This window comes from Chelonia mydas, chromosome 2, assembly GCF_015237465.2.
Source record: "Chelonia mydas isolate rCheMyd1 chromosome 2, rCheMyd1.pri.v2, whole genome shotgun sequence".
Classification (NCBI taxonomy): domain Eukaryota; kingdom Metazoa; phylum Chordata; order Testudines; family Cheloniidae; genus Chelonia; species Chelonia mydas.
The window spans coordinates 1,214,124-1,237,742 of NC_057850.1; the positions used below are offsets into that span (position 1 = coordinate 1,214,124).

The following is a 23,619-nucleotide window of genomic DNA, read 5'->3' on the forward strand; positions in this document are numbered from 1 at the left end:
GCCTCCTCCTCTGCCCCACCGAAGGCCAGCAGAAAGGATCCAGGCAACGGCTCCAGAGCTGGTGTGCAGAGGTCACTGTCCTGGGCCAAAGCGCTGAGGGACAGTGTGGTCAGTCCAGGGTCCAAGGTCACAGTCTCTTTTCCCGGGAAGGGGGAGGGCAGCTGGCATGAGCAGCAGGTCTGAGAGCTGGGGACAGTGCCCTCTCCTCCTCTGGGGATGGTAGGGGAGGAAGCTGGCAGAGTTAATAAAAAAAGTCACTAGCTGGTTAGGATCAAAAATGCAAACCTGTTGGCAGGTTCTGCCGGGCTGTGGGAGCGGCTCGGTGGTGGCTGGGTTAGTCGACTCTGCAGATGGTACGAACCGAAGCAAGCTCCTGGGTTACTGAGCTGGAGGGTAGTGTGTTCTCTCTCACCGCTAAATATACAAATACTGTCCCAACAATCATACATATTAATATATATTAGTCTCCTCTTTTTGGTTAAACTTTAGGCACTGCTTTGGAAGAAAATTGGGGTTTAAAAATAATAATCGGATGATTAGCCAGTAGCTTCACCACATGCAGAGCAGGATAAATGGGAAGGTTTCTCAGTGTTTTGGGGGGCTGGGGCAGGCAGGGAGAGGACTTTATGCCACTGTCAGCTGAGGCCTCTGCAGGTCGGGGAGCTTCCTGTTTGCTTCCCATCCGCAGCTCCCATTTAGGCTGCACAAGGCGAGAGTGAGTTCAGCAGCATCCACGTTGCTCTGGGGACCAGATGTGTATCTGCGTCCGTAGCTTGAGGAAGAGTAGGAGGAGGAAGAGAAGGTCATGGAGAAGCCGGAGCCGGTGGCATCAACGCTCCCTCGCCTGGAGCCTGATCTAGATCCTGTTCGGGAGCCCGATCTAGAGCCAGAGGTGGAGCCCGAGCCACTGACGTTGTAGGGGCTGAAGTATCCTTTGCTGGATTGGGAGGAAGCTTCCAGCAGGCGCAGGCCTGTTCCCTCCTCAACCATGCTTCTGTCCATTGCATCCTTGTAGGAGATCTTGAGTTTCGTTTTGGGGCAGGTGAGATACTTGGAGTAGGTGTTCACGTCCCGCAGCTTTTGGGCTGTGCGTGTGTCGATTGTGCCTTTCTGCAGCGCGTCATCGAGCGAGACCCGGCCTGGCACGTCGGGCTCAATCAGCCCACCCGTCAGGTACTGTACCTCCAGGAACCGCTGGCCGGCTTCGTAGTACAGCCAGCCCTTCTTTAAGGCTTGGGCGGCTGACATTTTCGTCTTGGTTCTTGGATCCTCAAAGCCATAGAAGGCCTTCTGAGCAAGGTTGATCCTGTCCACCATGATTTTGTCAACCAGGCCCTTGTTGACTGCATCAGCAACAGAGAATTTCTCCCCAGTGCTGGGGTCGATGATGCCTCCGGTGCAGGCCTGGGACTCCAGCAGCCGCTGTCCAGTGATGTTGTCTACAAGATTGCGGTGCATGGCCTCCGTGATGGACACTTTCTCCAGGGTGTCCGTGTCCAGGATCCCAGCAATCGGACCGGTCTCTTCAGCAGGGTCGCTCCAGGATGTCAGCTGAGCTCTCGCAGGGGCTGGGCTTATGGGGTAGGAGGAAGAGGACCCAACAGAAGAAGATCTTGATCGGAAGCCACTCACGTTTCCAGAGAGCATGTCTGCAAACTCGGTGATGGACAGGGTGCCGGAGCGATACTGGTCCAGGGCAGACTGATCAATCAGGCCCTTTGCAATCGCGTCGTCGATGTCGTACTGTCGCCCGGACCTCCTGTCGATGATCATGGACTTGACCACCCCGTCCGAGGAGGAGATGGTGATCTCTTCCCACTCACACTCTTGCTCAGAGAGCTCCAGGTAGGTCTGGTGGTCGATGAGGCCTTTGCGGTAGGCTTCATAAACCGACATCTCCTTCCCCGTCTCTGGGTCGACAATCACCACCCTGCGCTTGCGGACAGACGACTTGGACGAGGTCTTTCTCTCCCGCTTTTTCTCCTTCAGAGGGAGTAGGCACAGCCCAGTCTCCGGGTCAGTGATGCACCGCTCCATGAGCTGCAGGTAGGTCAGGTTCTCCTCGGTGTTGGGATCAAAGAAGCCCTTGGTGTCGTCGCTGGGGTCCAGGAGGATCTCGTTCATTTCCTCGTCGAACAGGCCCCGCTTGTAGGCCATCTCCACGGGCAGGCGATGGCTTTCCTCTGGATCGATAATGCCTCCCGTGGCGATCTGGGCCTCTAGCAAACGGATCCCATGATCTTTCAGGATCAGGCCCTTCTTCATGGCCTGGAAGAGGGAGATCAGTTTGCCCGAGTAGGGGTCTTTGTAACCGGTCACCGCCCTCTCCGCCGAAAGGAGCTTGTCCTTGAACTCTGGGCCCACAATGCCCATCCGCACCGCCTCCTCCACCGTCAGCTTGAAGCCCTTGATGGGGTCGATCACGTACCCAGTGGCTGCCTGGGCCTCCAGGAGCTCGAAAGCTGTGCCAGGCCGGATGATGCCTTTCTTCATGGCTTGGTACACGGAGAGCCGCTCCTTGGTGGAGTCCATGAAGACACCAGCGATGCAGCTGGTGCCCTCCAGGAACTTCTGAAGGTTTTTGGAGACTTCTTCGATGGAGGTTAAGCCTTCCTGGAGGCGCTGGGCTGTCACTTCGTCCATGACCTGGGACCGCACCAGCTCCTCCACGCTGATCTGCTTCCTCAGGCCCCGGAAGGTCAGCTTCCTCGTGTCGCACAGGGGCAGCAGCAGCTGGCCGTTGTTCTCGTCCTTCCGGCACCGCTTGAGGAGCTGCACGTAGCTGAGCTTCTCATCCGTGGAAGGGTCCACGTAGCTCCGGACCTCGCTGGGCTCTGACAGCCTGTCGCAAGTCTCCTTGCTGAAGAAGCCACGCTGATAGGCGACCTCCAGAGGCAGGTGGAACCCCAGGAACGGGTCGATGATGCCGCCAGTGGCTAGCTGAGCATCCAGCAGCCGGAGGGCTTCCTCAGCGGGGATCAGATCCTTCTTCATGGCCTGGAAGAGTGAGATCTTCTGCTCGCTGTACGGGTCCCTGTAGCCAGTCACAGCTCTCTCCGCGGACAGCAGCCGGTCGTGGATTTCCGGCCCCACCACTCCTTTCCTGACAGCTTCGTCTACCGTCAGCATCTCATTCTTTATGGGATCGATCATGAAGCCAGTGGCAGCCTGGGCCTCCAGCAGGGAGCGGGCTACCTCAGGGCTGATCAGCCCTTTCTTCAGGGCCTGATAGACACTGAGCTTCTGCTTGGTGGAGGGGATGTAGATGCCAGCTACGCAGCCGGTTCCGTACAGGTATTTCCAGACGGTCTCTATCTCCAGGATCTCTCGGATGGTCTTGGAGCCCTGCTTCAGCACGTTGTATATCTCCAGGGAGATGATCCTGGCCTCATAGAGGTCGTCAGCCGTGATCCGGCGCCGGACAAAGTCGTAGGAGGTCAGGTCCTGCTGCCGGATGATCTCTGTCTTCTCGATGATCTCGATGATGATGATGATCATGCGCTCCTTGGTCACATTGCCGGAGCGGAACTCCTCCATCAGCCGCTTCCGCTGCTCCTCGGGGATGAGGTCTGACTGCATGATCTCCCATAGGGACATGGAGGAGCCAGCCATGCTGCCCACGGGGATGCTGACCTGCGTTTCCTCAAATGCTTTCCGGGTCTCCGCCTCCGTGTACACATGTGTCGTCTCCACCATCGTGGGCTTCTCCGGCTGCTTCAGAGGCAGGAGGTACAGGCCGGTCTCGGGGTCCTCGATGCACCTCTCCTTCAGCTGCAGGTAGGTCAGGTTCTCCTGCGTGTTGGGGTCAAGGAAGCCCTTGGTGTCGTCGCTGGGGTCAGAGAGGATCCGGTTCATCTCTTGGTCGAAGTAGCCCCGCTTGTAAGCCACCTCCACGGGGAGGCGGTGACTGTGCACGGGGTCGATGATGCCGCCGGTGGCGACCTGGGCCTCCAGCAGGCGGATGCCGTGCTCCTTGAGGATCAGCCCCTTCTTCATGGCTTCGAAGAGGGAGATGGTGTTCCCAGAGTAGGGGTCCTTATACCCAGTGACGGCCTTCTCTGCAGAGAGCAGCTTCTCGTGGAGCTCCGGCCCAACGAGGCCAGCTTTCACAGCCTCGTTGACACACAGCTTTTGGTTCCTTTCGGGGTCGACCAGGAACCCACTGGCTGCCTGAGCTTCCATCAGGGTGACAGCGGTGCTTGGCCTCAGGAGGTTTCTCTTCATGGCTTCGTAGAGGTTCAGTTTCTCCTTTGTGTCTTCCACGTAGATGCCAGCGATGCAGTCGCTGCCCCGCAGGAACCTCTTTACAGAGTCCGTCTCGGAGAGGTCTTTCACCGACTTCTTGCCTTCCCTGAGCTGCTCGTACTGGGCTTTGCTAAGGACCCTCGACTCCAGCAGCTCACTAGCAGGAACAGGTGCTCGGAGGCCGCTGAACGTCAGCTTCTCCTGCTTCTTGGTCTCTGTTTCCTCAATGATGGTGATCATTATCTTGATGATCTTCTCAATGGTGACCTTGCCGGTCTTGTACTGCCGCAGCAGCTCCCTCCTTTGCTCCTCGGTGAAATACTCAGAGTGGATCAGCTCCCAGATTGTCACTGTCTTGCCCTTCAAGCTGCCAGCTGGCACCTCCAGGGTCGCCTTGTCTAAGGACTCCTTCGCCTGGCTGTCCGTGTAGACCTCCTCTTGCTGTGACCGGATGGCCTGGTCTGAGAGGGGCAGCAGGTAGAGGCCAGTCTGCTTGTCTGGTCGGCATTTCTTCTGCAGCTGGGTGTAGGTGAGGTTCTCCTGAGTGTCGGGGTCATAGAAGGCCTTGGTGTCGTCGCTGGGAGTGGACAGGGCCTTGTTTGTCTCCTCGTCGAAGTAGCCCCGCTTACAGGCAACATCGAGCGGCAGGCGGTGGCTGTTCACAGGGTCAACTATGCCACCGGTGGCCAGCTGGACGTCCAGCAGGCGGATCCCGGTATCGCTGGGGATCAGGCCTTTCCTTAGTGCTTGGAACAGGGAGACAGTCTGTCCGGTGTACGGGTCTTTGTAGCCAGTCACAGCCTTCTCTGCAGACAGCAGCTTCTCATGGAACTCTGGCCCGACAATCCCAGCTCTCACTGCCTCGTCCACCGAGAGCGTCTCGTTCCTAACGGGATCGATGATGTACCCCGTGCCTGCCTGGGCCTCCAGCAGCGGCAGGGCAGCCTCTGGCTTCAGCAGGTTTTTCTTCAGGGCGTCATAGAGCGTGAACTTCTGCCCAGTTGACTCCACCAGGACGCCAGCAATGGTGTCGGTGCCCTTCAGATACCTCTTTATGGCATCTGCGTCAGCCACGTCCTTGACAGACTTCTTGCCCTGGTGCAGCTGGTTGTAGAGATCTTTGTCAATGATTTTGCTCTCCAGCAGCTCAGCGGCAGGGACAGCAGCACGGAGCCCTTCAAAGCACAGCTGGCTCTTCTTCTCACTCTCTTCCACTACGGTGATGACAATCTTGATGATCTTCTCCACGGTGATCTTGCCGGTCTTGTACTGCCGTAGCAGGTCTCGCCTCTGCTCCTCGGTGAAGTACTCCGAGTTGATGATCTCCCAGATGGTCACCGCCTTTCCTTTGAACGTGCCGAAGGGGGCAGACACCGTGGTCTTCTTGAAAACATCTTTGGCCTCTTGCTCAGTGTAGGCCAGGTCCCCGCCTTTGGCTGCTCTGTCGGTGAGCGGCAGGAGGCAGAGCCCAGTCTCAGGGTCAGTCATGCATCTCTCCATCAGCTGCAGGTAGGTCAGGTTCTCCTGCGTGTTGGGGTCAAAGAAGCCCTTGGTGTCGTCCGTGGGGTCTGACAGGGTCTGGTTCATCTCTTCGTCGAAGTAGCCCCGCTTGTAGGCCGCTTCCACTGGCAGGCGGTGGCTGTTCACGGGGTCGATGATGCCGCCGGTGGCGATCTGGGCCTCCAGCAGGCGGATGCCGTGGTCTTGGACAATGAGGTCTTTTGTCATGGCCTGGAAGAGGGAGATCTTGTCTCCGGTGTAGGGGTCTCTGTACCCGGTTACTGCCCTCTCGGCAGACAGCATTTTATTGTGCAGCTCTGGTCCAATTACTCCTTCTTTCACAGCCTCGTTTACAGAGAGCCTCTTGTTTCTCACTGGGTCAATTATGAAGCCGGAGGCAGCTTGTGCTTCCAGGAGGATGAGTGCCGTGCCTGGGCTCAGCAGCTGTTTCTTCATGGCCTTGTAGATACTCATCTTCTCGTTGGTGGGTTTAATAAGCAAGCCGGCGATGCTGCTCTGGCCCTGCAGGTATTTCCTGAGGTCATCCCTCTGCGCAAGCTCAGCCACGGTCACCGTCCCTTTCACCAACTTGTCCAAGATCTCTCTGCCCAGGATGCCGGCCTCAACCAGCTTCTCCGCAGGCACCTTCTGCCGGATGCCATGAAACGCAAACTCCGGCTCCCCGTTCTGAGCCAGGCCATCCACGGCGTCTCTGCCATTGGGCACCGCTTTGGTCGGAGTCAGCTGGGTAGGCAAAATCGTGGCATCCTCAGGAATGTCGTCGGTTTGGATCATGATCTCTCGAGTCTGGGCCAGCGCAGCCCTGTGCTCCTCTTGCAGCTGTTCCAGTTTCTCCCTTAGCTTCTGGTTCTCCTCTGCAAGGAGTTTCTCTTGCTGCTGTCGCTGCTTTTCCAGCTGCTGAAGCTCTTCCTGCTTACGCTGGACATTTTTCTCCGCCTCTTTCTGCTTCTTCTTTGCATCGTCCAAGGTGGCCTCCAGCTGCTGCTTCTCCTGCTCCATCTGCTTCCGCTGCCGGTCCTGCTCTGCCTTCAGGGTCTGAGCTTTGTTCATCTCGTCTTCGAAGAGTTTCTCCAGCTTGACTTTCTCTTCCTCAATGAGCCTCTCTTTCTGAAGCAGGCTGTCCTTCTCTGTCGAGAAGGTCTGCTGGAGTATGTGAGTCTCCTGACGGAGCTGCTCCTGCTGAGCCGTCTGCATCTGGAGCAGGGGACAGAGAGACATCTCTTAGACCCACCCCACTGAACCCCAAATAGAGCCCACAGAAACCTGGTGCAGACAGGGATAACCATTAGTGGGAGGGCGCTAGCCAGAAAACGCTTGGGGTATAGCAGCAAGTCGTATTACAGGCTAGTACCTTGGGCTTATGTTACAGGTGCACGGGCCAGCCCCCTGCTGCGGTGCATTAGTGCTAACGGGGTGGGGTGGGAAGATGAGGAGGAGTTTGGGCATTACTGCATGCTAGACTGGATTAAAGCAGCAGGAGAGGGACACTGTTCTTCTGTTGGGGTAAACAAAGCTAATCATGCCCCATTATGCACCCCAAGGAGCAGGGTGAATGTCCACACGGCCAAGGACCTTAGAGTCACCACCGTCTGTGCCTGGCGCTCAGGGAGCGGACACCCTGTGCCTGCAGGAGAGCGGCACACCGTGTGCAGGGAGGGTGGACTCTGCCAGCACCAGTTAGAGACGAGCAACCTCCGATGGGGGCGTGGGGCAAAGCTGCTCAGACACACTCCTGGGTCAATTACAGGTCCACTGCAGCTGGAGCCTTAGCACTGCACACACATGTGAGCTGTGTGCGTGTGCTCACGGGAGCTGCAGGAGCAAGGCTAAGAGTCGGGGTCCGTGGAGCAGGGGCTTGGTGCATTAGGTGAGGTTTCCTAGAGCACTCCAGTGACCTGGGAGCACAAGTCCCCCGAGAGTCGATGGCACTTGGGCTGCTAAACCGTGGAGGTGCTTTTGAAAATCCTCCCCTTGTCTTTGCCCATGTCCCCTCGGACACGTCACCCGTAACAACCCTGGGGGCTGTGAGACGAGTCTGCGGACAGCCTATGTGGGTTATGGAGGATTGTCGGTTGCTAAGGGAACTGTGGACCCTGGCTGGCATTTTGTGGGCGCAGTCAGCTGTCTGAAGGCTGCCATTCTACATGGTCAGCTCAGTTAGGACACTAAGCAGAGGGTGTCCCCCAGCATTAATATGACAGCAAGGGGGAACAGGAAAATCAGTACCTCTTCTGATCTCTGCTGCAGCAGCTCTGCCTCCCGCTTCAGCTTCTCCTTCTCCCTCTCCAGCTCAGCGATCGCTCTCTTCAGATTCTCCGCATCCCTATCGCTCTGCTGCCTCTGGATCTCCAGCGTGTGGACCAGCGTCATCTTCTCCTGGGTGGTCAGCTCCGTCTTGTGCAGCTTCTCACTGATCTCCTCCGCCTGCTTCTTGAACCGCTTCGCGTCCTCCTCTGCCTTGGCCTGCGCCATACTCATCTCGGTCACGTGCAGCTTGAGGCGCTCGGCCTCGGCCATGATCTCCAGCTGCCGCTTGCGCTCGGCCTCCAAGAGTTTCTGGAAGCCCTCGGTCTCCTCAGTCAGGCGCTGCTGCATCTGCTCTTTGTCCTCCTGGAGCTTCTTGGCGTGCTCCTGAGCTAGGTCCTTCTGCCTCTGCAGCATCTCTGCCTCCGCCTTCAGCCGCGTGGCCTCCTGCACTGCCTGCATCTTCTCCTTCAGCATCTTCTCCGCCAGCGCCCGCTGCTGCGCCAGGTCGTCCTCCGCCAGCTTCCGCATGCGGGCGGCCTCCTGCGCCTCCACGCTCAGGCGAGCAGCCTCCTCCGCCACTAGCTTCATCTTCTCTGCCTCCTCCACCAGGAACTTCTGGGTGTTGTCCTTGTCCTTCAGGATCAGCACCTTGTTCTCCTGCTCGATCCGGGTCTTCAGTTTGATCAGCTCCTCCATCTGGACCTTCACCTTGAAGAGCTCTTCCTCCACCTGGGCCTTCTGCCTCATGGCGTCCGTCACCTCCTCCTTCAGCCGCTGCAGCTCCTCATCCAGGATGCTTTTCTGGTGGTCCGTCTCCTCCAGCTGCAGCTTGACCTTGGTCAGCTCCTGCTCCACCTGGGCCTTCTGCCTCAGCGTCTGCTCTGCAAACTTCTTGTGCTTTTCCATGTCGGCGTCAGCCAGCTGCTTTTGCTTCAGAGCCGCCTGCTCGGCTTGGGCCCGCTTAGCCGCCTCCAGCTCAGCCTCCTTCCTGAGCTTCTCAGCATCCTCCTGGGCTCTGGCTTTGGCCTGCGCCTCCTTCTCAGCTCGCTGCTTCAGGCGCTCTGCCTCCTCCACCTGCTGCCGGGACAGGGTCGCATCCTGCTCAGCCTTGACGCGTGCAAACTCTGCTTCCTCCGCTGCTTTCTTGGCCTTCTCGGCCTCTTCCCTCAGCTTGTCCAGGATGTTCTGTTCCTGGCGCCTCGTCTGCAGCAGCTCCTGCTCCTTCTGCTGCACTGTAGCCAGGTGGGCCTTCTCCTCCGCCTGAATTCTCTTCTGAGCCGCTTCCTGGGCCAGCTGGATCTGCCTTTCCGACTCCTTCTCCGCCAGCTCCTTCTGCCTCTTGGCCTCCTCCACCTTGGCTTTCAGGCGCTCCACCTCGTCCAGGGCCACCTTACGCTGCCGGGCGGCTTCCTGCTCTGCAGCCAAGATCTTCTTCACCTTCTCCTCAGCCTCCCTGCGGCGGTTCTCCTCCTCCAGGGCCAGCTGCCGCTGCTTCTCAGCCTCCTGCTCGGCCCTCTCCTTGCTGCGCTGGATCTCCTCCGCGCTGCTCTTGATTTTGCTCAGCTCCAGCTCCAGGTCTGTCTTGCCCGCCGACGCCTTCTCAAAGTTGATCTTGAGAATGCGGATCTCCTCCTCGATGACGCGCCGCTGCTTCAGCGTATCATCCACAATGCTCTTCTGCCGCTCCAGCTCGGTGTCAGAGGACTTCTTCAGCAGGGTGATCTTCTCCTCAATGTCCTGCTTGTGCTGGGCTGCCTGCTCCTCCAGCAGCTTGCGCTGGTAGGCCTCGTCCTCCGCCAGCCGCCTCAGCCGTTCGTTCTCCGCCTCCTTCTCCTTCAGGGCGATCTCTGCCTCCGTCTTCAGCCGGGAGGCTTCGCTGATGGCGGCCAGTTTCTCCTTCAGGATCCTCTCGGCTTCGGCTCGCTGCCGGGCTGCTTCCTCCTCAGCCAGCTGCCGCTGCCGCTTGGCCTCCTCCGACAGGGCGCGCAGCCGAGCCGCCTCCTCGGCCAGCTCCCGTAGCTTGCTGGCCTCGGCTTCCAGCTTCTGCTTGGACTTCTCGCTGGTGGAACGGGAATCCTCCTCGGCCTTGGCCTTGCTCTGCAAGAGGATCTCCATCTCGGTACGCAGCTTGGCCAGCTCCTCCTCCACCTCCTTCCTCTTATGAATGGCCTCACTGATCTCATTCTTCAGGCGGAAGAGCTCCTCCTCCAGCAGCAGGCGTTGCTGCTCCCGGTTCTCCATCTCCGCCTTCAGCCGGATCAGCTCCTGCTCAGCTGAGAACTTCTGCTGGGCGGTGCCCTCTGCCAGCTTCCTCTGCTTCTCCAGCTCCTCCTCAGCCAGCTCCTTCTGCCGCAGGGCAGACTCCTCCATCTTCGCCCTCTTCCTGGCCTCCCTCTCCGCATCCTCCTTCTGCTTCTCAGCTTCCTCCTGAGCCAGGGTCTTCTTGTGAGCCACCTCCTCTGCCTGCAGCCGGAGGCGCAGGGCCTCATTCGCCTTCTGCCGCCATTTCTCCAGCTCCCTCTCTGCCTCCTCCCTGGATTTCTCTGCCTCCAGCTGCTGCTTCTTCAGGCGCTCGGCCTCCTCCCGCAGGTGGGTGACTGTGACGTGCTCCTGCTTCAGGGACATCTCCAGCTGGGCCGTCTTCTCTGCAAAGGACAGGCGCTTGCTCTGCAGCTCAGTCTCCGCGCTCTTCTGCGCCACTTCCTGAGCCACTTGGATCTGCCGCTCCTTCTCCAGCTCAGCCTGCTTCATCCTCCTCTCCGCCTCCTCCGCCTGCCTGCGCAGCGTCTCCAGGTCCCGCAGGGCCGCCTGCTTCTCCCGGGCCGCGTCCTTCTCCGCCTGCACCTTGCGCTGCAGCTCCTCCTCCGCCTCCCGCTTCCTCTGCGCCTCGTCCTTCACCTGCGTGCGCAGCCGTTCGGCCTCCTCCTGGGCCAGCTTCTTCTGCCGCTCGGCCTCCTCGGCCCGGGCCCGCAGCTCCCGCAGCTCCGCCTCCGCGCTGGACTTCTGCTGCTCGGAGGTCTCGAGCTGCAGGCGGATGACGTGGATCTCCTCCTCCACCCTCTTGCGGCTGTGCTCCACCTGCTCGATCAGCTTGTCCTTGGATTTGATCTGGGTGTCGGAGATCTGCTTCAGCTGCATCAGCTCCTGCTGGATGTTCTGCTTCTGCTGCTCGGCGTCCACAGCCACCACCTCCCTCCTGGAGACCTCCTCGCGCATGCGGCGCTGCAGCTCCTGCGCCTCCTCCTCGGCCTGCGCTTTGGCTTTGGCGTGCGCCTCGGCCAGCTGCCTCTGCTTCTCCAGCTGGGCCTCCACCTCCGCCAGCCGCTTCCTCTCCTGCTCCTTCATCTTCTCCGCGGCCCTCTGGAGGGGGAAGAGTGCAGGGAAAACAAAGGGAGAAGACGAAATCACAACGAAAACCACAGAACCAGCAGCACACACATGCTCGGTGAGCGATGGCCTGGGGCTGGGGCGGAGGATGTGGCATGGGGATGGCCTGGAGCCCCCGGCTGGCTTCTGGAAGACGTGTGGCAGACAGAGGGGACACGGCACTGCTACATCTCACTTAGTACAGCTCAGGGAGGCGGGTGACGGACCGTGACACAGCAAGCGGGACGGCTGTGCAGGAAGCAGGGTGACCAACGAAGCAAGAGCAAACAATGGAGCACGAGCAAAGCCCACGGCAAATGAAGACAAGAAGCTAGCAGCTTGCCCTCCTTCACCGTGCCCACTGCAGGCCTCTCCCCTGGCAGCCACAGGGGGAGCCTTCTCCCTCTGCAGGCCCCAGCACAAAAGCAACAGCTGCAGAAAAGTACGGTCATCTCGGGGCCAGTGAGGAACCCAGTCAGGCTGCAGAGCCGGGAAAAAGCGTGGGAGATACGGGCAGCAGAGAGAGAAGGGAGACCAGGCAGAGGGCAACAGAGGGACAGGGTAACCCTTTCCTCACCGGGACAGAACAGAGTCCTTGGAGAGAGCTTTACGTTCTGCCCTGGGCTGCCGAGCTGGCTCTACAGTGCCTCACTGCCCCACTCCCAACAGCCCAGGCAAGCCGGCCATGTGGAGCGGGAAGGAGACCCGCCAGGGCGCATGCAAACGCTGCCCCTTCCAGCAGTAGGGACATCTGGGAGCGGATTTACAGCTGCCAGTTCTCTCGGGGGGAGGGAGAGGGAAGCAGCAACCTCGCAGGGCTCCGCACTGCAGCAGGGCTGATCCGGAGGGCTGAGGGCTCCTGTTTCTCTTACACAGTGAGCAGGATGATGTCTGCGCAGCCATGACCAAGGGCCTGGTGCTTCCAGAGCCAGAGGGCCCCTGCTGAGCTCAGGCCCCTCCCTCATCTTGAGGAAGGGCTGGGCTCCCTGTTTGCCTAGACTGAGTGAGGTCTCCGTTAGTTCCCCCATTTTCCCCTCCCCGATGGCCCTGTGGGTCGGGAGAAGGGCCCGGGGGCAGTTCCTGCAGGGGGTAAAGGAGAAGCAGGAGGTGCAGTGAGCAGGTGCTGGGAGCAGGTTGCTTGTGGCCATGGGGTGAGGCGGAGAGAGGGAGGCTGAGGAGGGACATGCGCAGAGGGGAGTACCTGGTGCAGAAATCCCAGAGTCATCCTGGTTTTTTACCCTCCATTAGATCCCAACCAACACAAACATCCCCCAAGACAAAGCACCGGCCAAGCGGCTCCTCTTCCAAGGGCGGAAATGAAGAATTAGAGAGGTTACAGCAGAGAACAAACGAGGAGTCGGAGATCCCGCGGCAGGATGGGCTCCATGCTGACACAGACGCTGACTGTACTAAGTGTATCTGGGAAGTGCCCTCCTAACCGCCGACCGAGCAGAGCCCTGGCAGACCCTGGCCAGCGCCGGGGGCAGGGCGGACACAGCAGAGCCCTTGGTGAGTATCAATTTGCTGTACCCAGAGCCAGCCGCCAGATCAGCACAGGGTTAGAGGCCTGGGCTGGGCGTTAGTGATGCGGGACGGGCAGAAACATGGACCGTGTTCCTTGTTGTTATGGAAGGAGCGAGATCAACACAGCTAGATGCATGCCAGGCCCTGGGCCACCCCCACCCTCCGCTCTCCTACCTCCTCCTCCTCCAGCCGCCGCAGGGTCTCGCTGATGAACTTAATGTACTGGCTGGTGAGAGTGGTCAGCTCGCTGTACTGCGTCCGCAGGTCCACGTACTGCAGCCAGGAAACACAGGTCAGCGGGCGCATCCGAGGCAGGGTGGGAGACGAGTCCACAGTGCAACCCCCTCCCATGGGCTCCTTGGTGCCAGACACCAGGGACTGACCCAGGCTTGGCCCACTTGTGCACCACCCACACCAGTCCCCAGGCCCATACGCAGAGGAGGGCTGCAGCCCTCAGCTTGGGTCCAGAGGCAGCTCCTCCAGGCTGCCACAGCACCACAGCCCCAGCTGCCCACGATCTGCCCTGCACTGGCCCTGGCTGCTCCAGAGAGCCCCCCAAGCCGGGCCTGCCCCCCTCACCTCCTGGATCACGCTGTCAGACGCAGACTGCACTTTGGGTTTCTTGGCTGGGGAAGCCACGGGTTCCACCTGGGCCTTGTATGTCACCAACTGCAGCTCATAATCCTGGGGGAGAAGAGCCCATGTCAGAGACTGGCAGAGACCCAGACTCCGCAGCCTGGGGCTCTGCTAGACAGAAACCTCATCTCCTGGGACACCCGAGTACCCTGGCTCCCGCTCAGCCACCGGGCCCTGATGGGAGTGAACTCCGCCCAGGCCAGCTCTGCTGCCATGTTAAACTCTAACCCAGCCCAGCCCCAGCCGCCTGCGCCAGCACCCCTGCTGCAGAGCCTGCGGGCAGAGGGCTCAGCCTGGCAGGCCAGGAAGCAGCGTGGGATTGTGGGAGGAGCCTCAGGCCCGCACCTTGATGGCGTCGATGTACTGCTTGGCGTATCTCTGGCACTCGTCCACCTTCTCCCGGTTCCGGTCGCACTCCTCCAAGAGTTTCTGGGGAGAGACAACTTGTGAACATCGCAGCCCCTACTCCGGAGCATCCTCGCCCCTCGGCTCCAGGCAGCCCACCCAGCAAAGCCACCCAGGCCGATGGGCAGGCAGAGAGAAAAGCAGCCAGGGGAACAGAACCCTGCCACAGTTGGCTTTCATTGCCCCATGCCAGCAAGCCACCAGCTCCCCTGCCCCATGCACCCCTAGGGGGCGTCCCCAACGGGTGCCCTGTCACGGGCATCCCCGCTGGGTGCCCTGTCACGCCCTGTGACGTTATGAGTGTAATATAAAATTCGCACCCCTTGATCATCTGTACCTTATTCCCTGATAACCAGAAACTTCTATGCTTAAACTCTGTACCGTTTTCTTTTTACTTCAACGTTATCTTAATAAAATTAATTAAATCTCATTGAAAGGTGACAGGGCCAGAAAGAGTTAATTAACTCCCAGACTGACCTGACCCGTGGCCGGACTTTAGAGACAGGTTAGGAAGAGATGTAAATGAATAGAAGCTTTGAATAGAGCTTTGAAATGCAAGTCTGCATTGTTAGAGATAGAAGAGTAGATGTTTGCTCAGGTCTTGTGATGTCAGCAAACAAGCCTTGTCTATGGCTACGGCTTTGATTCAAAGATCAAAAAGGGAATATTGACATTTAGGAAGACACTTGAGTGACAGAGTATAATTGTCTATGTCTCTTTGAAGGCTGTGGGAACCTGTGTCTGAACTGTTTAATGGATAAATGACCCTGTGCTAATTGCCAGGATGTTTGGGAGAAGGAAAGTCAAGCCAATCGTTTTCTCAGGCCATAAGGCTGCAGGAAATGTATAAAAACCCTGGGACACGATCCTTCATCATCTCAGATCTGCTTTGGGTTTCAAGAGGGGGAAACCTTAAGCCATCAGGATTGAGATCCCCAGTCACTGACTGGAGTCACCCTGAATGTGGCCATTGGACTATAACCTCTGGACTATTTCTAAAAGGACTTTTGGCAACTACAAGCTCATCTCTGCTCTGTATCTGGACCTCAAGAATTGAACCCAAGTCTCTCTGTACATTGATCTTTTAACCAACGAGCTCTCTCTTTTCTTTTTTAATAAATTTTAGCTTAGATAACAAGGATTGACTGTAAGCGTGTATTTGGGGTAAGATCTGAGTTATCATTCGACCTGGGTTCACCCTAATTCAGTGACCTCAGCTGGCTCCCGTGGGCAGCTCCGTCACACAGGTGTCCCCGGGGGGCGGCCCCGCCGGGTGCCCTCTCACGGGCGTTACCTTCTCCTGCAGGAGCTGCTCCCGCACACTCTTGCTGTCCGTGACGGGCACCGACTGGATCTGCTCCTGCCTTTCCTTGGCGTCCTGGACCCACTGGATGAGCCACTCGTAGCTCTCCTGGTAGTAACGCTTCTGACGGCCCAGCTGCTGCAGCTCGCGCTGGCGCAGGTCAATCTGGGTCAGTATGGCCTGCCAGCGCTCCAGCAGCTGCTGGACCCGCTCCCGGTACCGGTCCAGGTCCACGTCCCGCTCGCTGTGGCCCCTCACCATCCGCTCATTGACATCCTTGGCGTTGCTCAGGTCTGACTGCAGGGTGCTGAAGAGGGGCTGGTGCCCTTCCACCTGCCCACGCAGCCTCTGTGGCACACAGGGGCCAGGTCAGCGACGGGCAGCTCCCTGCCCCCGCAGCCTGGCCGTCCCGCCCCTGGCCGGATGCGATCAATGCTCCTGGCGAATGCAGCCCTTGCTGGAGCTCCACCGCTTTGCTGGACCTGGGTCCTGCCCAGCTGCCGGGCACTGCTCCCCTCCGCTCCAGCCAGGGCCCCGCCTTCCTCCTAACAGTGCCCCCCCCGTGTCTGCACGTGCCCTCATGCTCCCTCGGCTCTGGGGCAGGGCCCCTGCCCCTGGGTGATCCAGGTCTGTGTAAGAGGCAGATCTGGGCCTGGGGAACACCCGCGCTGCACCCAAAGGAACTGATCCTGTCCGGGCAAGCCAGGGGCCTCCCTGGCCATTACCTTCAGCTCTGCCTTGTTAGCCTCCAGTTCCTTGAGGTCAGAGGGCACAGCCTGCACCTCCTTCAGCTGCTCCTCGTAGCTCTGGACCAGCTCCTCCGCCCCCTGTGTGCTGCGGATCACGAGGTTGATGGTCTTCAGCCTGTAGGGGGAGCAGATTAGCTCGCAGAGGGCAGGGAATGGAAGAGACCTGTGTGGGGGGCAGGAGGGCGACCCCCAGCCCCTCTCACCCTGTGTCCTGTGGTGAGCACTCCCACAGATCTGACCAGCCCGGGCTGGTAGCATCGCATTGTCCCAGACATGCCCACTGCAACATGAGCCCCGCTGGCCTGTCCCTGACACTGGCCAGGGGGGCGGCTGCAGGCAGCGAGGAGCTGCCGTGCCATGGTGGTGCCTGCCTCCCTGCGGCGAAAGGGGCTGGCTCCTGCCCTGGAGAAGGGGGGTTGGAGCCTCCCAAATGGTCTCATTCTCCCTCTCTGAACGCGCCTCAGCATTTAGACTCCCCGCCCCATGTGCCAGGGAGCTCTCCCGGCTAATCACGAGAGGAAACACCTCCCTGGCACGGCGTTCAGAGGTGCTGCAAGCAAAGGGTCCCTGGGGCCCGTGCATGAGATGGGAAACACCCCAAGCCTCTCCCCCTGCCAGGGCCGCAGACCAGATGGGCAAACACTAGCCCCTGCGCCAGGCCCGGGTGTGAGATGGCCAAACCCCAACCCTCCCCCCAGAACTGTGTGTGAGGCAGGCAAACTCCAACCGCTGCCCCCCAGTCACTATTCCGTATGTCGTTACTGACATGAACTGTGACCGTAGAAATTATGGTTGCAACCAAGGTCCTATAGTGGCACCAACTCTTGTACAAAGGAGGTCAAGTAAGGGGTTTATGAAAAGGTTATGGCTGGCTGGTTAGGATTATGCCATCTGTATTTAGTATCATTTTTGTATTTAAAGTTATAAGCATTGGCACCGTACTGTCTGCATTTCAAACTTCTGCTCTGCTTCTGGGTGACACCCCAGACAAGTTGGTGTCAGCTCTGCCCAGCCTGCTGGGTGGCCCATTAAGGACCATCCACTATACAACTGACCCATTGAGAGAAGGGAGACACGCCTGGGGACTTGCTATGGACAGAACTCTAAGGCTTTCAGGCCATGTGCTGGGCAGCTTGTTTTTGGAACAAAGGAAGCACAGGCCGCATGGCAAGAGACTGTAAAAGGCAGCTGCATCATCTCCGTTTTGTCTTCAATCCTGCTACTTATCTCTGGAGGAATCTTGCTACAAATTGAAGCTCTGAACAACGGACTGAAGGACCCATCCCAGCTGGGGATGTTCTCCAGAGACTGGATTTGAACCTGCCATTTATTCCCTCATTGCTACAACCCTGAACCAAGAACTTGGCCGTCACTGTCTGTCATTGATTCCATTGAACCCATTCTAGCTCTCGTCTCTATCCGTTTCCTTTTCTGAATAAACCTTTAGATTTTAGATTCGAAAGGATTGGCAACAGCGTGATTTCTGGGTAAGATCTGATTTGTACATTGACCTGGGTCTGGGGCTTGGTCCTTTGGGATCGAGGGAACCTTTCTTCTTTTGCTGGGGTGTTGGTTTTCATAACCATCTGTCCCCATAACGAGGGGCACTGGTGGGGATACTGGGAAACTGGAGTGTCTCAGGGAATTGCTTGTGTGACTTGTGGTTAGCCAGTGGGGTGAGACCAAAGTCTTCTCTGTCTGGCTGGTTTGGTTTGCCTTGGTGTGCGCGGGAACCCCAGCTGGGGCTGTGACTGCCCTGCTCTCTGCTATTGGTCCTGAACTGACACTCTCAGTTGGGTCCCGCTAGAGGCCGCTTTGTTACACCCCCATCACAGTCCCAGGCTCCTGGCTTGCCCGACCAGGGGTCTCTTGGGCCCCAGTCACCCATTGCCCATCTCTGCCTTTCTGAGCTGGAGTGCCCAGCGTCCCACCCCCGTACAGAACAGCACTAGGACATCCCCCCCTAGCTGTGCACTGAGCGGGGGCTGCCCAGCCCCTCTCCGGAGCGGGTGCAGCGAGCGCAGGGCCCAGACCAGGAGAGGAGGTCAGAGCGGCTCAAGTGCTGGCTGGCACCACGCTGCCCGTTCTCAGCTGGGACCCTTGGAGCTCCTCACAGCCCTCACCCACATAACCGCCAGTGCCTGGCACCCGGAGCAGCTTCTCTTGCAGACAGACAGCAAAGAAATGATGACGGGGGGGGAGGGGGGGGGGTAACAGCATATACAGAGTCCCTGCCATCGGGGGGAGCCTGGAGGAAAACTGTCCGGGGGAGGGGGAGACGGGGCCTGCAGGGAGTCCCTGAAACAGAAGGGGCCGAGGGGGGAGGCCTGGGGGCTGGAAGGAGCCCCCAGGTTGCACAGTGAAGCTATTCAGCCCAGGCCCCACACTCACTTCTCCAGGTAGATGGTGGAGAGGCTGTACACCTGGTCCATCTTCTGGAGAGTGATCTCCAGCTCCGAGCGCAGGACGGGGGCCGAACTCGAGTGCTCCGGCTGGGCCAGCACCTTCTCCGTCTTCTCGGTCACCTTCTCCAGGTTCTTTCGGATGCCCTCCAGCTCTACGTGGATTTGCTGCAGGAACGGGGTGGGGCCGTTACTCCAGGCAACCCCGCCTGCTGCTCACCGGTGGAAGGCAGCAATGCCCCAGGCTGGCACTTGGCCTGGCACTAGCTGGGTTTCCCAAGACCCTCCCCAGAGCAGGCCAGTTCTGGTGCCAAGCCATGCCATGCTGCGCCCCAACTCCAGAGACACGGCAGAGCGTCTCACTATCCCACGGGGGGCCCTGTCACCAAGTGTGACGTTTTTGTAATGGTTTTAGGAAGCCTGCATGTGCCTCAGTTTCCCCGCACATGGCACTGGTCCCTCGGGGGAGGAAAGGGCTGGCTGCTCTCAGGCACGCTCAGCCCCAGATGTGAATGGTGCCCGGCTGGCTGGGGCTAAGTGGTCACTGGAAAGGGGTTGGCTGAGGCCATGAAGACAATGGCAAATCCAACGACCTGGCAACCTTTGGGGAGGTGGGGACCTATGCCTACAGGAGAGCCCCAGCGTAGGCGGTGTCCACGCTGCAGCTGTACCGCGCCGGTGGCTCCAGGGAGGGACAGGACGGGCTGAGCCCAGCCCAGCCCGTGGGCCTGAAGCAGGATGCGGCAGGGATCCCTTCTGGGGTCAGCCTGGGAGGGGATAACTCTGGTCTTGCTGCGGGGATGGGGGTGGCTTCTTGCGGACTGGAGCACAGCAGGGGGCCAGTGTCCTGTGGTAGGTGGGTTCTGATGTCTGAGTAGAGAGCTGACTGGGTGCAGGGTCCTCACGGGGGGCTGAGGGGGCATATCTGCTGCTCGCTGATGTGCTGGGCACAGGATCCTCATGGGGTGGGGAGGGGTGGGCGTACCTGCTGTTCGCTGATGCGCTGGGCACACTCCTTGACTGGGTCCTTGTCGAGGGGTGCCCGGATCTTGTGGACAGTGCGGGACTCGCAGCCCTCCAGCTGCAGCCGGATATCCTTCAGCTGGGAGATGTAGCCCTTGCACATGGACTCGTCCTGCTCCCCTGCGCAGGGTCAGTGGCTTTGTTAGCGACGGCTAGGGAGAGATCTCCTGGGCATGCCCTATGGGCCCAGAGGGGCCACCCCACACAGGGGAGGGGCCGTAGGACGAGAGGTCTCCCGGGCATGCCCTATGGACCCAGTGGGGACACCCCACACAGGGGAGGGGCCGTAGGATGAGAGGTCTCCCGGGCATGCCCTATGGACCCAGTGGGGACACCCCACACAGGGGAGGGGCCGTAGGATGAGAGGTCTCCCGGGCATGCCCTATGGACCCAGTGGGGACACCCCACACAGGGGAGGGGCCGTAGGATGAGAGGTCTCCCGGGCATGCTCTATGGACCCAGTGGGGACACCCCACACAGGGGAGGGGCCGTAGGATGAGAGGTCTCCCGGGCATGCCCTATGGACCCAGTGGGGACACCCCACACAGGGGAGGGGCCGTAGGATGAGAGGTCTCCTGGGCTTGGTCCTGTGAGCCCAAAGGTGTCGGGGGCATACCCCACACAGGGGAGGGGTTGGGACGGGAGGTCTCCTGGGAACGGTTCTGCTGCGGGGCGGGGCACGTCACAGACACGGCCTGGGCTGGGGGTGGGGGAGAGACGGCCACAGTCCTATTGCAGACATGGCCCCGTGGGGGAATGGCCTTGTCGCAGACCTGGTCCCCAGTGTGTGTATGTGGAGGGGTATCCTGGCTTTGTGGCAGGCCTGGTTGTAGCAGTAGGATTTTATGTTTGTATTTTGTGAAACTTAGAATGAAGGATAAAGGATAATCATGTCGTATGCATTCAATGTATTGATGTATGATATGATTTGATTGTATTCTGCCGGCCACCCTGACTGGACAGCAGGAAGGAACGACCCTGGGTCGTCGGGAAAAACGCATCAGACAGGCTGCCTGTGTCTGAAGTGATGTTAAGGCCGGAACAGACCAGACAGTCCTTATGGCTGATTATGGTCACCTTTTGTTTTAGGATAAGTTTTCATTACAGTAATCCTCATCGCTGTATCCACTCATTCTACTCCACACCTGAACATAGCCAGTATATGGACTGCACACCCCCATATCTCCATGTCTGGACTTTGACCCCTCAACCTTTTACCCCCAATCGGGGATACTGCAGAGGATGTATTCCTTACGCCACCCACACCCCTGAAATCTTGATAATCTGTACGTTACTCCCTGATAACCAGACACTTCTAAGCTTAAACTCTGTACTGTTCACTTCTTTTAAACATCATCTTAATAAAAAATTTTAATTTGCTACAAGGGCTTGTTTCTTATCTGCATTGCAAACGAAGTTGTATAAGGTTATTTTGTAATCCCTTTAGTAACCATACCACCCCTTCTAAAATGTAATCCTCTCTGAAATTCTCTGTAACGTTGCTTGGTGTGAGTAAAGGATGTATGCATGGTGAAGGATGAGTGTGAAAGCCTCAAAAATGTCCAGATGGTCAAGAAGTGAGAGACCTGGAGAGACAGCAGGAAGCAATCATTGTGCCTGACGCTAAACAAGTTAGCAGCACTGACAACCTCAGAGGTGAGGCAAACACCACCGAAGGCAAGACAACAAATAAGAGAGAAGAGCAGAAAACCCCAAGATTAACACCACGTAAGGACTAGCGATTACAGAAGGACATTGCAAAACCCACAGACTAAAGTGGGAATTTACAAGTATAAAGCTGGGGTGTTTTGCCAAAAGACTCTGGGTTCAGTGATCGCGACCGACAGAGCCCAGCTCCTCACTAGCGCTCTGCAGGACATGTGTGTGTGGGAGGGGCGTGGGGGGGGGCAGGGGGGGCGGGTGTGGCCCCGGTTACCTTTCTCCAGGCTGTGCAGCAGGTGCTCGTATTTCTGGGTGCAGGCCCTGTACTCGCGCTCCATCTGCAGCCGGTCGTCTGGCAGGAAGCTCTGCGAGTCCTGGCTGTCGCGCATGAATTCCTGGAAATGGGTCTCCAGGCTGCGCAGCGTCTGCCGGTATTCCTCGGGCTGCAGCGTCCGGAACTGGGGGCCAGGCACACGGCCTCAGACGGGTGCTGGCCCCCCTTCGCCAGCACCCCCACGCCCAGCAAGGACAGGGGAGAGGTCCCACCAGCAGGTGGGGGAGAGAAAGCCCCCAGACCACCTTCCGCCCCAGGCCAGCCATGGGGGACACCCTGTTCCCGGTACCCCAGAGACAGGTGGGTGTTGGGGGGCCAGGAGACCCTTCTCCAGCCACGGGGCTCTCTCTTGAGATTGAGCCTGAATTTCCCAGCTCCCAGCCTGGCCCCACCCTCCCAGCTCCTCCCCGGGATCTCCAGCCCCCCTCCGCAAACAGGGCTGGGGCCGCAACGCACCACGAGCAGGGACCAGGACTGGATCTGCTGGATGTCCCGGACCAGGTACTGCCAGGACAGGAGGCTCTTCATATCCACGTGCAGCTGGTGCCACAGGGTCACCACGTGCTGGTGGCTGACGTCCAGCCTGGGGAGAGCGAGAACCAGTGAGCCCAGCCCACATGGCTGGGCAGAAGGCAGGGCTCCCCGGCACGGACTCGGGGCCCAGCCCCCGGCAGCACCACGAGACCTGGGGGGACCCACGGAGCTTCAGGGCAGAAAGGCTGCTGCCCCTGTGGCTGGCATGGGGGGTGGAGACAGGCCCCCGACACGCACTGCCCCAGGCCATGAGAGGAGAGCAGCCCGGGTGGGAGCAAGGGGAGGGGGCAGCAGAGAGGGCCAGAGAGAGGTGGGGGGAGGGGAGCAGGGAGACCCAGACAAAGGGGGAAGGGGAGGGGGGAGCAGAGGAGCTTGGACAGGAAGCAGGGGGATCTAGAGGAGGGGAAAGGGGAGACAAGGGACCCCAGAGCAGATGGGCCAAGTGGGAGGGGGAGGAGAGGGGTTCGTAATGGATGGGGCAGGGGTCTCACCGGATGGGGGAGGGGTCCCGCCGGATGGGGGAGGGGAGCCGAGGCCCGGGAGGGGAGGGGTCCCGCCGGATGGGGGAGGGGAGCCGAGGCCCGGGAGGGGAGGGGTCCCGCCGGATGGGAGAGGGGAGCCGAGACCCGGGCGGTGAGGGGTCCCGCCGGATGGGGGAGGGGAGCCGAGGCCCGGGCGGGGAGGGGTCCCACCGGAGGGGGGAGGGGAGCCGAGGCCCGGGCGGGGAGGGGTCCCGCCGGAGGGGGGAGGGGAGCCGAGGCCCGGGAGGGGAGGGGTCCTGCCGGAGGAGGGAAGGAAACCGAGGCCCGGGCGGGGAGGGGTCCTGCCGGATGGGGGAGGGGAGCCGAGGCCCGGGCGGGGAGGGGTCCCGCCGGAGGGGGGAAGGGAGCCGAGGCCCAGGCGGGGAGGGGTCCTGCCGGATGGGGGAGGGGAGCCGAGGCCCGGGCGGGGAGGGGTCCCGCCGGAGGGGGGAAGGGAGCCGAGGCCCGGGAGGGGAGGGGTCCCGCCGGATGGGGGAGGGGAGCCGAGGCCCGGGCGGGGAGGGGTCCCGCCGGAGGGGGGAGGGGAGCCGAGGCCCGGGCGGGGAGGGGTCCCGCCGGAGGGGGGAAGGGAGCCGAGGCCCGGGCGGGGAGGGGTCCCGCCGGAGGGGGGAGGGGAGCCGAGGCCCGGGCGGGGAGGGGTCCCGCCGGATGGGGGAGGGCAGCCGAGGCCCGGGCGGGGAGGGGTCCCGCCGGAGGGGGGAGGGGAGCCGAGGCCCGGGCGGGGAGGGGTCCCGCCGGAGGGGGGAGGGGAGCCGAGGCCCGGGCGGGGAGGGGTCCCGCCGGAGGGGGGAGGGGAGCCGAGGCCCGGGCGGGGAGGGGTCCCGCCGGACGGGGGAAGGGAGCCGAGGCCCAGGCGGGGAGGGGTCCCGCCGGAGGGGGGAGGGGAGCCGAGGCCCGGGAGGGGAGGGGTCCCGCCGGAGGAGGGAAGGAAACCGAGGCCCGGGCGGGGAGGGGTCCTGCCGGATGGGGGAGGGGAGCCGAGGCCCGGGCGGGGAGGGGTCCCGCCGGAGGGGGGAAGGTAGCCGAGGCCCAGGCGGGGAGGGGTCCCGCCGGATGGGGGAGGGGAGCCGAGGCCCGGGGCGGGGAGGGGTCCCGCCGGAGGGGGGAAGGGAGCCGAGGCCCGGGC

At 60.3% G+C, this 23,619-nt stretch overlaps 1 protein-coding gene across 23 annotated transcripts in view; it reads right to left on the reverse strand.

Annotated features, from left to right (window-relative positions):
- Positions 1-484: 484 nt before the first annotated feature.
- The window catches only part of PLEC (plectin), a 180,879-nt gene continuing 157,744 nt past the window's right edge, over positions 485-23,619 (reverse strand). For all 23 annotated transcript variants that reach the window (XM_037891746.1, XM_037891743.1, XM_037891741.1 and 20 more), the window contains 11 exons: positions 21,874-22,000; positions 21,358-21,541; positions 19,384-19,541; positions 18,388-18,566; positions 15,973-16,111; positions 15,239-15,595; positions 13,885-13,968; positions 13,483-13,587; positions 13,078-13,176; positions 7,993-11,373; positions 485-6,960 (listed from right to left, as the gene is read on the reverse strand). In XM_037891746.1, coding sequence (XP_037747674.1) covers positions 625-6,960; positions 7,993-11,373; positions 13,078-13,176; positions 13,483-13,587; positions 13,885-13,968; positions 15,239-15,595; positions 15,973-16,111; positions 18,388-18,566; positions 19,384-19,541; positions 21,358-21,541; positions 21,874-22,000 — 11,149 coding nt within the window. In that variant the 3' untranslated portion in view covers positions 485-624. The remainder of the gene's footprint in view (positions 6,961-7,992; positions 11,374-13,077; positions 13,177-13,482; positions 13,588-13,884; positions 13,969-15,238; positions 15,596-15,972; positions 16,112-18,387; positions 18,567-19,383; positions 19,542-21,357; positions 21,542-21,873; positions 22,001-23,619) is intronic.